At 48.8% G+C, this 12382-nt stretch overlaps 1 protein-coding gene across 2 annotated transcripts in view; it reads right to left on the bottom strand.

Annotated features, from left to right (window-relative positions):
• POLR3B (RNA polymerase III subunit B) overlaps positions 1–12382 on the bottom strand; it is a 1087861-nt gene that overhangs the window by 44567 nt on the left and 1030912 nt on the right. For both annotated transcript variants that reach the window (XM_085652533.1, XM_085652534.1), the window contains one exon: positions 7593–7706. In XM_085652533.1, coding sequence (XP_085508659.1) covers positions 7593–7706 — 114 coding nt within the window. The remainder of the gene's footprint in view (positions 1–7592; positions 7707–12382) is intronic.

Here is a 12382-nt window from a genome sequence, read left to right as displayed (position 1 = left end):
CACCTTCCTACAAGCCACCACTGCAATTGTCATGCAGTGTCCTCCGAGATCTGGATGTGATCGGACAGGCTGCCCCGATGCTGTGCCCATTGGAACTTCAGGTCTGACTGCAGAGCCCGCATATGCCATCTGGCATGTTGCACTAGCAGGATGCAGGAGGCCATTAGGCTCAGGAGCCGGAGGGTCATCCTGACTGAAACCTGGGATAGAGGCTGAAAGATCGGAATCATAGCCTGAATATCCCGGACTCCCTGCTCGGGAGGTTAAACCTGAAACTGCGTTGAATCCAGAACCGCTCCGATGTAGGGGAGCTCCTGAGAGGGACTCAGGTGCGACTTCGGCACGTTGATGGAGAACCCCAGCAAATGCAGGGGGTCGGCCGTAGTCTGAAGGTGGGAGACGACTGCGTGGGGCGAGCCCGCCTTCAACAACCAGTGGTCGAAATAGGGGAAGACTGGAACCCCTGATCTGCGCAGATGAGCTGCGACCACCGCCATTACTTTCGTGAATACCCGAGGGGCACTGGTAAGGCTGAAGGGGAGCACGGCAAAATGAAAGGGCTCTAGGCCTACCGTGAACCGCAGGTAATGCCGGTTGGGCGGCAGGACGGGGATATGAAAATATGCATCCTGCAAGTCCAACGCTACTATCCAGTCTCCAGGGTCGAGGGCAGACAAGACCTGAGCCAGAGTCAACACCTTGAACTTCTCCTTCCGGAGGAAGCAGTTGACGTTCCTGAGGTCCAAGATGGGACGCAGGCCCCCTTTTTCCTTCTTGGGGACCAGAAAGTAAAGTAGTGGGAATAACAACAATGTCCTACTTCTGGCCCAGGAATGCGCTCTATGGCCCCTTTGGCCAAGAGGGCCGTGACTTCCTGCTGGAGAAGCGCAAAATGGTCCCCCGACATGCAGTGGAACTGAGGTGGACTGGCTGAAGGGGCAGTCTCGAAGGGGAAGGAGTAGCCCCTTCGGACGATTTGCAGCACCCACCTGTCTGGGGTAACGGATCGCCAGTGGGGAAGGTGTGGGCGAATCCTGCTGCCCACCGGCATGGGGTGTGCCCCTAAGCTCGGACTAGGAAGGCTTTGAGGCGGATGATGCGGGAGCGGAGGTGCGCGGTGTCCAGTCCACACCTGATGGTGAACTTTGCTGCATCTTTTCCCTCAGCAACAGCTTGGGAAAGCACTGTCCGAACCTCCTCTGGACACTGAGGCAACACAAGTGCAACCGTGTTTCTTGCCGAACTGTTCCAGCTTCTTGGATTCCTTATCCGGCAGAGCGGTAGGGAATGCGGTTTGGGAAGTGGAGGCCTGGATGACCAGGCCCTCCAGGGTTGGGTGGGCGGACAGAAAAGCAGGATCACCCGGGGCCGGGCGATGGCGCCTGGCCACATTCTTATCCACGGGGACCCCCGTGGCTGGTCTAGACCAGGTGCACATCAAGACGTCAGTTAGGGCCTCACTGAATGGCAGCATGGGCTCCAAAGAGCTTGAGGCCGGCTAAAGCACTTCAGTGAGGAGATTAGTCTTGAGGGTCACTGTAGGCAGGTCAAGATCAAGGGCCTCAGCTGCTCTACGGAGCACCACAGTGTATGTAGCGCCCTCCTCCATAGCCACAGCAGGAGGAGAAAGAAAACCAGGGTCAGAGGAGAGGTCAAGGCCACCGGCATCCTCTAGCTCGTCCGTCCATTCCTGTTTCGACCCGCACTGCCATGCGAGAGGGTCCTCAGACACTCCCAGTTGTCCCCTTCTTCCACTGCCACTGGAACAGGCTGCGGAGGTGGGGGAGGGACAGGGGAATACAAGTTGTCGAACGGCGCCGGTCCGGCTCTGTGTCCCAATTAGGGTCTCAACTAGGTGCAAAATTGTTCGGAAAACCAGGCAAAGGCGGTGGCGGAACGAACGGAACCCAATGCGGCGCCGGGATCGGGGGCCGCGGGCAGCGCCGAGGCCGGAGCCACCGGCAGAGGTCCCTGGGGTGTCGGAGCTGCCGGTGGTGCCGGCTGCAAGAGAGGGTCCTCAACTGGGACCGCGAGGCCCGAAGGCGCGCCGGCGGGAGCCCGAGGCCTGAAGAGGCGGTCCATGGCTGCAAGAAAATCTTGCACCTGGGCAGGAGTCGCTGCTGGACCCGGATAAGGTTGGTAGGCCGCGGGACTCACAGGCTCTAAAGGAGCCGCGGGGGGGGGGGGTACCTCATCCGCGTCCGGAGATGCTCTTACCCGATTCCGAGTGTGAAGACTTCAACCCCGAGGAGCGATTATGATGGCTCTGCGATCGGGCCCTCAATGGACCCCTGGACAGCGAATGGCGTGGAGACGACTGCCGGGCCTCCAGCAGCTTATGGGACCGCTCCCGTAAGGCCTTCGGAGCCATGGCCAGACACCGGGAGTCATGGTCGCGCTCCAGACAGTAGAGACAGACACCATTGGGGTCGGCCACTGACATCGTACGGCGACAGGATCCGCAAGATTTAAACCTAGGCATCCCTACGTGGCACCAGGAGCCAAAGGCTCAACCAGGGTTGAACAGGGGAACAAACATACCCATCGGTGCCGGATCTGGCGTCGGTCGATGCCGGTCTGGCTCTGTGTCCATGTCAGGGTGGAGGCCGGGGTCGATACCGGCTGTGGACACAACCGGCGTCGGCACTGGACGTGGTGCCGGTGGATTCGGCGCCGGGGGAGGTGTTATGAGGTCGACCGGTGCCAATCCGGATCCAGGCCTGAATCCAAGGGGACCCTGCGGTGCCAAAGCCGCCGGCGAAGGCCCAGGGACCCCAGCCGAGTCCGGGGAGCCCAAAGGCACGCCAGCGGAGTTGGACTGCCCAAAGATGGCATGCATCGCTTCGTAAAAAGCTTGATGCTGGACAGGGGTCGCTCCGGGTCCCGGGAAGGGAAGGAAACTCAGAGCCAACCTTTCGGGCTCCGCATGTGGAGCATGTGGAGCCGTGGGAGGGGCACCCGCCGCATCCCTCGTCGTGTTGGCCGACGGACGAAGAGAAGTCAAAGAGCGACGATGCTTCTTTGAATTCTTCTTGTGCTTCGACTTACCTGAGGAGTGCAAAGATTTAGAGGACCAGTGGTGGTGGTGGCTCCACGACCAAGACCTCAAACGCCGCAGAGCAGACGGTCGGGTCCCGCAGACTTCGGATTCATGGTCTGGCAGTTGGAACACGACTTAGGTGGTCGCGTTCCAGGCACGACAGGCACACGTGGTGCGGATCCGTCACCGACATCAGCTTTCGGCAGGAACCGCAAGCCTTGAAACCGGGCAACCCTCGTGCACCAAGAGTTGATGGACTCGAAAAACGATGTTGACAAAAGTCGAGAAAAAGTCAGTCAAAAAGTGACTGGAGTTACTGCTCTCTCCGGATATGCGCTGGCTGGCATGGAAAAAAAGGAACTGACTTCAGCGCGCGACGGCGGAGTTTAAGTAGCTAACGCGACGTCATCTCGGCGACCACGATGCCAACGACGAACACGGAGCCGACCGACACCACCTTTCGATGAAAAATTCTCGGGATCCAGTCTGACGCCTGGGGTAATTCTAAGGTAAGGAATCTGTAACTCATTGTCTCTTTCAGATACCAAATGCACACAAGGTGCGGGTCTGTCACAGACATCAGTTTGTGACAGGCCGCGCAGGGTTTGAAGCCAGTCTGACGGTGGGCCCTTGCGCACCAGGAGTCTAAGACTCAAAAACAAGTCGACGAAATGCCAAAAAAAAGCTTAGTCAGAAAGTGACTAGATGGGTAGCTATCTCCAGATCAGCGCTAAGCTAGCGTGGAAAAAGAATGAACTGTCTGCAGCGCGCAGGGGCTGCATCTAAGTAGGCACCCTGACATCATCCCCTCGACCACGACGACGGAGGCGGAGTCGACTGACTCCACTTATCGATGCGCAGGGGTACTGCTGAGAAAAAATTCTCCGAATCCAGTCTGACGCCTGGGGGAAATTCTAAGGTAATGAATCTAGAACGGTCTTTTTTATATAGTATTTTCTAAGAGTTTTCTTTACGTGGAATTCAACTATACGATTTCACCACCCACTACGTATGGTGGTCCAGACCACCTCTGGAACTTTCAGAGCTAATTCCCTTCCATAGTTAGACATGTAGCTATGTTTTGGTCACATGTTATTTATGTTGCTATAGAAGAAAGAGATACCTTTTTTAATTGTCTATTGAAAAACACTAACCATTTTGAGTTTTTCCCTACCTACTGTTTCCTCTATTGATCTTGTTCTTCTCTCCCAGTGTAACAGATGAGTCAAACGGGATTTGTCTTTGCATGTAACGTCAAACTTCTCCGTACATGTTGCTTGTTGAGTAATTCAACCATCTGAAACAGATCTCTCAGTCGAGGATGATCATGTGAGTTCCTCTTACTAAATGCTGTGTCTTCAATGCATAGCATAAAGTCAGGATTATGGGTTAGTGCCACCACTGGAGAGGAAAACATTGTGACTTTAGTGCAAAATTAAACTCGGTATCAGAGTCTGTGCCCGGTGCCACAGCCTCGCTACCCCAGCTACCCTCCTGGTGTTATCTTACTAAGATACTCCTGTATTGAGGTTCATCAGGGCCTGTGCACAAAAGCTTCAATTTTACAAGTTCACTTATAAGTTAGACAGTCACTATTCACATGCTTTGCATGTAATAGTGATAACATAGTCAGAAAGTGTTCTGCTTGCAAGCACATTTCTTCGTAACCATTTATCACAACACTGTACAGAAGGATAAAACACACTGAGCAGGGCCTTTGCATATTGTGGTCTGTTAGGAGTCAGCTCTGAATCAGAAAGACAAACAGTGACACTAACAATGGACCTCAGACAGAGTGCAAACGGAACCAGTTTCTATTATATATACTGCTTCTGAGCTTTAGCTCGCCAGAGGAGCACTTCCATGGATTATCCTGGACATTCACCTGTTAATCATTTCCAGCCTTGCGGACTCTCATATCTATCCTGCACAGGAGGCGGCTTGTTCTACACAAGACTGGCTTCCTGATAAATCACATACAGGTAAATGGAGAGTTAGGCTGCTCCAAGTGATCTAGCATAATGCATTGATACTATGCTCTCTAGATTATAGGTAGTGATAGGTAGGAGTTCCATTATGATATATGTTCATATATTCATATAATCACTGCAATAATTAAAATGGTTAAATTATTCATCTTATTCACCATTCTTGTAATACTAGTAACAATACTTTGTTTTCTTCTACCAATAATTGCAGCTCATGTATTTTACACACAAATCCAATTGCTTCAATAAATGCTTGAAATGCCAATTTGTGTAATTCTTATGTATCCCTTTGGCCATGCCTGAGGTAACAAGGAAAAGGTATATCTGTTTCTACGATTTCCTTGGGGAAATTACATGTTCTGAGGATGCAGACACCAGCCGGTACCCTGTCAGATTTAGGGGTCCAGATGGTGCACTGTGAGTTAGTTAGGAATTGGGCCAGCGTACTGAATATAGTGGGCTCAGTGCCATATCTGGAAGCATATGTTGTACAAACGCACAGTCTTACTTTATTAGTAGGAACCGTACAACACTCCATTTAGTAGCAAACTTTTTAAACATAATTTTAAAAATACATAATTGCCGATAAGTTAACGCAGATCTCAATCTTTCTTAGATGAGTTGTCCCCTTTCTTATGTAACTATTGGGCATTGTTTAGTAAACGGACGTTTTTTAATTTAAGATTCTTTATCATGGGGAGGATTCTAACTTTAGACAAAGACTTATGTACTGCAAAATGAGAGCATAGATTAACTCACAATCTCTCAACAAGTCTAAAAATGGGATGGAAATCATGCTGAGTTCTAGCACTACTAAGGATTCACCTCGGACTCAAGGGTTTAGAATGGGGCTGTGTTTTTATCGGCAGAGAAGTACGGACCTTTCATCTGCCCCATAAACTCAACCAGAAGTATCAGGTCAGGCGCCCCTCACATTAATCTCACGGGAGTTCCCCTCCACCCAATGACACTACCTATGCCTAGGGTACACTGGCTTCTCTCATCATACACTGCAATTTTGTCCCATATTACTCAGTTCCATTAGTGTCCTGGAATGTCAAGGAGTGATCTCCTGATGGGCCACTGCATCCGGCTGCCATCGGAGATGAGCAGGAAGCATTTTTGCGATCTGTCACCTTCGCAAGGCTGGAAAATAAAGCAGCTTAGAGATTCAAGAAGTGGCGATCACCTCGGGACTCAGAAGGTCTGCCACATGCAGATTTTATATGAACCCTTTTGTTATATGCCAGACTGAAAATGGTCAGTTTTCCAATAATAAAAGTGAAACACCTACTTAACAGTATGAGGAACAATATTAAAATGTACAAACATTCTATTATCACGCATTTCCTTGCTGCTGAGATGCTTGACATTTATGCACCTACTGTGACTGAGCCATAAAGATTAGGCTTAACCAAGGTAGAGTTTGGAAGAAAGTCTGACAAATTCTATAGCTGGAAAGTGCATATAGTCTGGTTTAGCCATAATACAGATGCCAATATGTATAGCCTTTCAAGCCTGTTGTAGTCCTTCCTGTCATTGCATGAAAATGAATTGCTGAGCTAGCTCTGTGTGCGGTTTAAGGAACTAGTAGCAAAGAGCAGAAGAGTGATAAAAGGCACAGAAGGTCAAGGCACAATCTGAAGCAACCAAATGCTGGGGGATTTTTGGCAAGCCCAGGTCTGGGAAAATGTTCCCAATGCTCAACTATGCATCATCACCTGCGAAAGGACCAGCAGTGAATCAAAAAAGGAAAGGGCGACATGGACGTGGGTGAAGCTAAAAGGCCAAAGTGGTGTACCTTGTAATTTCTCAATCAGTGTTGTCCTAGGGCTCTTTATCAGCTAGACATGCATGTACAAAAAGGGCAAACATTTCCTAATGTTTCATACTCATGGCCATGGAAAGCACAACTTGACACTGGCATCAAAAGGACAAAAATAGTAGTCATCAACACAGAATAGCTTTTTTAAATGCATGTATCTTGCCTCTGTGCACTGGAATCAACTGCCCATTCAAATACAGAAGTGCACCAATTCTCACCACTTCAGGAAACTCCTAAAGACTGAATTGTTTCAGTAACTGACCTGCCTATCTCTACTTACACCATTTCTTAGCAAGGAGATACGCCTTTGGGGGTTATTCCTGCGCTTTACAAATTACAAATTCAATTCAATTCAATGTAATAGTTTCCCCATGGATCCACTGGATCATTTAATCAAGTTCACGCTAGATGTGGAGACTGGAAATGTAGAGATAGAAGCTTTGATTTTTAAAGAATGATTTACATGAGAAAGGTAATTACAAGACTAACTCTTCCTCTGTGCCTGATGGAGGTCTTTTTACTCCCAAGTGAATAATATTTATGCCTTGGGAACTGATCAAACTGTGCTGATCAATAAATTATACCAGGCTGTAAAGCAGACAAAAGCATCTTACTGGGGACAATACCATTTGATCCAATACAATGGGAGATGAGCATCACTTTTCTCTACCAGTCACATAAATGGATACACTTAGGCATGTACTAATACCTTAATAAAGTAATGACAAATACTTTGTACCTGGTCAGGACCGCTCTAGGTCCCCGAGCTCTTGCATGCATCTTGTCTAGCACCATGTGTTTCAGCTTCTGATAGTAAACAGGCCCAAAATAGATGTAGGCTTCCAAAGGTTCTCTAGTGGATACAAGAAAAACCAGGATGTTACCATTTAAATTACACAATTACCAAAGAGAGCCACCCTTTTAGAATTTCCTGCAGTGAAAGTACACATTCCTGTCCCAGTATCTTCCTCATAGTTCATGTACCACATAATGAACAGTGTACACAGAGCGTTGATTTTTCTTTACCGTTACCACACATTTTCCTTCTTTCACTCAAAATTGTACACCCTGTTCAGGTGAACTGGCTAAACATTTGTTCCACATTCCGCCTAATGATACAAAGATCGATTTGATGTTAGGACTAATTTGCTTTAATGCCATCTGTTTTAAATTACAAAGACAGTCCATGTTGATATTAAAGTTGAACAATAAAACATCGTTAAAAACAACAAAATTAGATAATGCCAAAGTGGGTGAAGTACATACCTATGGAGAGAGACAGATGTTTCTATTTTTGTATGTCAAACATGCATATTTGCAAAGCATCATTCTAAGTAACAGGAGTACAGAAAAACTTCTCCCAAAACTGCCAGTTTGAGATTAGATACAGACGTCAAAATAATAGAGGACTTTGGGAAACAGTCATAGCATGAACTGTTTCCAGATAAAGCATTATGTAGATGTGATGCTTCAATGGCGGGGATTCAAAAAGGTGTATAGCAAGGTGTCATAACTAAGAAACTGATGTGAATGGCGGGCGCATAAAGGAGCCTAAAGGGGGCTAAAGGTCTAATTCCCACTACCCTTCTATATCCTTGGACTGGCAAACATGCTGGTCCACCTTACTCCTGGAGGATCGGGCAGCAGGAGAAGTTGGAGAGGATGCCATGGTGTTGCCAGAGCAGGGAGAGTGTCAGAGGACAAAGTATCCATAGTGCCATGTCGCCATCTTGTTTCCGAGCTGCGGTGAGTGAGTTGCTGAAGGAATGGTGGCATCAGCGGATGGCCTCAGGTGCCTGATAGCCCTAGAGTTTAGGGCTCCAATGATGGACACATGATCGCGGGTGAACTGAGAACAAGAGGAAGGTGTTGGGCAGGGAAGCAGACCCAAGGGGGGTGGGCCAAGGGCTTTGAAAACGCCAAAGAGGCACACGCAGATGTGAGAATTAGGGTTGAGTCCTCTTTTGCATGAAGTCATTGTCCTGCACCTGAGTGACAACTCTGCAGGACACCAGAGTCTAAGGAAGGGTTGGGACTTTCGGAGATCCCAGTGAGCAGAGGCCTCTGTGATGGTTGCCCACAGACACAATACAAAAAAAGTGGAAAAACGAAATAAGAATATACACAGGGACTGCAGATCCCGTGAAGTGTGAATAGACATACCAGATCCTAGCAGCAAAGTAACCAGTGCAAATATGCGTTCCAGGGGAAAGCACTGCAGAATGTGAGACAAGCCCCCCTGAAGCTCCCGGAGCCAAGATACAGGAACCGTCAATGAGGGAAGTTCTGAAGGTGGTCCAAGATACAAAAATCAGTCTTGGAAAAGAGGACTAGCATAACTAGTTCAGTTAATCTATTCATGGCAGACGTCTAGAAACTGGCAGAGAGAATAACAACAGTGGAGAATGGAGGACCCAAAATCCAAATGACATTAAGGATCTTAAAGAAGCTGTGGCAAAATTGCATGGTGAACCCAAATTCCTATAAGCGCATTTTGAAGATGCAGAAGGGGCGATTGAGTTTCTGCATCTTTGGGGTGCCAGAGATTGAAGAGGACCAAAATGAGAACTCTTTATAGAGGAGCATATCGAAAACCACTTGAAGCTTAAGGCCCTCTTATTGCTTTTCTATGTGGAACATTGCACGCTAGTCCCTCTCCCAATGTCAGGGGGCACCTCCTGGGCGTCCTTGTTGAATAATAGCGAGTGGAATGCAATTCTACAGGAAAGAAGAGGACAGGGACCTGTAAAATCTAACTGCACAAATCCTTCTCTTTCTTGATGTCACCCAGTCTGTACAGAGAATTGAGAAACAGAGCAGTGAAATACATATTTTTTTTCCAGTAAGGCTAAAAGCTCTGTTGGATGTGAAATCCTGACACTCTCACCCACCTGATGCTGTGTGGAACTGGTTGCAGGCTACAGTAACATCCTGTATTAGGTTGACCGGCAAAACAGGTGAGGAATGGACAAGAAGAGAGGGTAGCGAGTCGTCGAAGAAGGAGCGGGACCAGACTTGGACTTTGAGCAAGTGTAGGAAGCTGGCTCTTTATATACTATAACATAATGAGGTATAGTGTGCACAGAGTCCAGTGGAACCCCATAGGTAGGCAGAGGTAAACGTAGATCACACCTTACACTCTATTTGTGGTAGTGTGGGTGAGTAGTAAGGCTTTATCAGAGGGTAGTGATAAGCATCTGTTGTACACACTGATTCAGCAAATGATGTCACACACTCAAAGACTGAACTCAGACCAATTTTGTTTGTATAAAAATATTAAGTCTGGCACAGGTAAGTGAAATAAATGCTTTTCAAAATCTTATGCAGTGTTTTACAATGTAATGAAGGTTCAAATGCAGTTCATCAAAATACAGGTAAGTCAAAATGTCGCAATTACTTTTTAGATTACTCTTCGTTTACTTTTCAGATTTCTTTTTAAGTTAGTTTTTCTACTCAGTGTGATATGCCTAGATATCACACTGGGAAATTTCCTAGAGAAAAGGTAAGTAAAATCAGTTTTGCATAGTTGTAGTTTTTCAGGTTTTCATACACATCAACTCCACACTTAGAACATTTTTCATGGAAGAACAGTCAATATATTCCTATGGAAAGAAATTAAGTTATTTTTTAACAGATAAGTACTCTGTCTTTAGGGTTGACTTTCTGGGGTTAGAACAAGGGTTCCCCCGGCGTCAAGGATGCACTCTCTAAGCACCCTAAGCGGCACCAGGGCTGCCGAGTGCAGAGTGCTGAGGCCCAATGTTATACAAAGGGGGTTAGGGGGCCTCCGGTTGGTGGCTGCTCACGTGCAGGAAACAGGGTTGTGGGTGCAAAGCTCCAGGTGTTAGGTTCAGGGCAAAGGGGGATCCGAATTAGCACCCAAAGTAAACCCGCAGCAGCGCAGGGGCCGCTGGGTGCAGGGTGCTGTTTTGGCGTTGGGTGCCCTGTTGGTTTCAATGGGGATTCTCCGGTTTTGACAAAGACTGCAGGCTTGGGAACGAAGCTCTTCTGGAGGTGGCCAACGGTTGGAGAGGTAAGTTGGGATACTGGGACACCGTCGGTTGGGCCACCCAAGGCCGTGGGACATCGGGTGCAGGGGTGTCTTTAGGCTTCGGGTTTTCTTGCCAGCTCCGGTCGCGGTGATCCTCCAGAAAGAGACTGCAGGCATCGTGAAGAGGGTCGAGGCAGGTCAGAGATCACCAGATCTCAGGTCAGGATCGCCGGGGAGACCTTCTCGTGGTGTTGGGTCACTTGAACTCGGGCTTGCACGTCGGGTGCAGAGTGGTGCAGACTCGCGGATTTGACCAGAGCCAGAGTCTGTGGGTGAGCAAATCCGGTGCTCACAGGAGACAGAGTCTTTTCTGTGGAATGCAGGGCAGGTCCTTAGGGTTCTTGAGGGTGCTGGCTGCAGGACACACCGGGATTTAGCTTCTGCAGGTTCGAGATGGGGACAGGCCGGTAGGGCAGAGGCCAAGTCAGTGGGCATTCTCCTCTTCTTATCTTCAGCATGGCTCTTCGGTCCGGTTTCTTCTTTTTGGTTGGTTCTTGTCTTTGGATGCAAGGTTCAGGTGTGCCCCTAAATACTAGATTTAGGGGCATTACATGTAAGTAAAGGTTGGGACCAATGGGGCCCTTCCTTGGGGTGGGTACACCCATTATGCCACCCTCCAGTGGGAAGGGGCATATGCCTCACTCTGGTTGGCTGGGTCCCCCAACCTGCAAGATGGAAGGGACTGAGAGTTGGGTTTCACCTCGCCTCCCCCACCTGAGGGGTGGGGTTGGCAAAAGTGGGCTCACCTCCCTCTTCACTTGGTTTTCCCATCGATTCTCCCGCCCAAAGTGGGGGTCAGAACCTCGGGGGGGCCAGTTGCTGGAAGCAGCAAAGGGCCTGGGGAAGCTCACAAAGTCAGCAAGCCTTTGAAGCTTCCCCTTCGTGGACCCGGCCCATCCTGGGCTAGGAGGCTTGGCACTTCGTCCCAGAATGTGCATTGTTTCAGGCCCCAGAGAGCAGCAGGCTCTCGACCCTGGGGTCCAGAAATTTGTCTGGTAGTGTAAGCTGGTGAGCAGCCACTCAGCCTGGCCACTAGTGTTAGGTCGTTTTTCAGGGGGTATTTTTAAGATGCCCTCTGTGTGCATTTTTCATTAAACCGCACACTGCCATCAGTGTGGGTTTAATGTGCTGAGAAGTCTGATACCAAACTTCCCAGTTTTCAGTAAAGCCATTATGGTACTGTGACGTTCGTAATGACAAACTCCCATCACCACATACTCTTAATGGCATTACTGCACTTTCAATGTCTAAGAATTGGCCAAGACACTGAGGGATACAGGGCTCATGCACATGTACCCTCACCACTGGTATAGTGCAACCAGCTAGAGGAGTGGCTGATCTATGCCAGGGCAGTAGGCATGGCACACAGGGATGTGTGCCATGTCGACTCTTCACTTTGTTCTGCACCAAAACACGCAGCCTGCAGGAAGAGGGGAGGGAGAGAGGGAGGGAGAGGGAGAGATTTTTTTTTTTTAAAT

This window comes from Triturus cristatus, chromosome 4_1 (genome assembly GCF_964204655.1).
Source record: "Triturus cristatus chromosome 4_1, aTriCri1.1, whole genome shotgun sequence".
In the NCBI taxonomy this organism is placed as follows: Eukaryota; Metazoa; Chordata; class Amphibia; order Caudata; family Salamandridae; genus Triturus; species Triturus cristatus.
The sequence above is the reverse complement of the archived record's forward strand: the minus strand, read 5'-3'. Positions and strand labels throughout refer to the sequence as shown.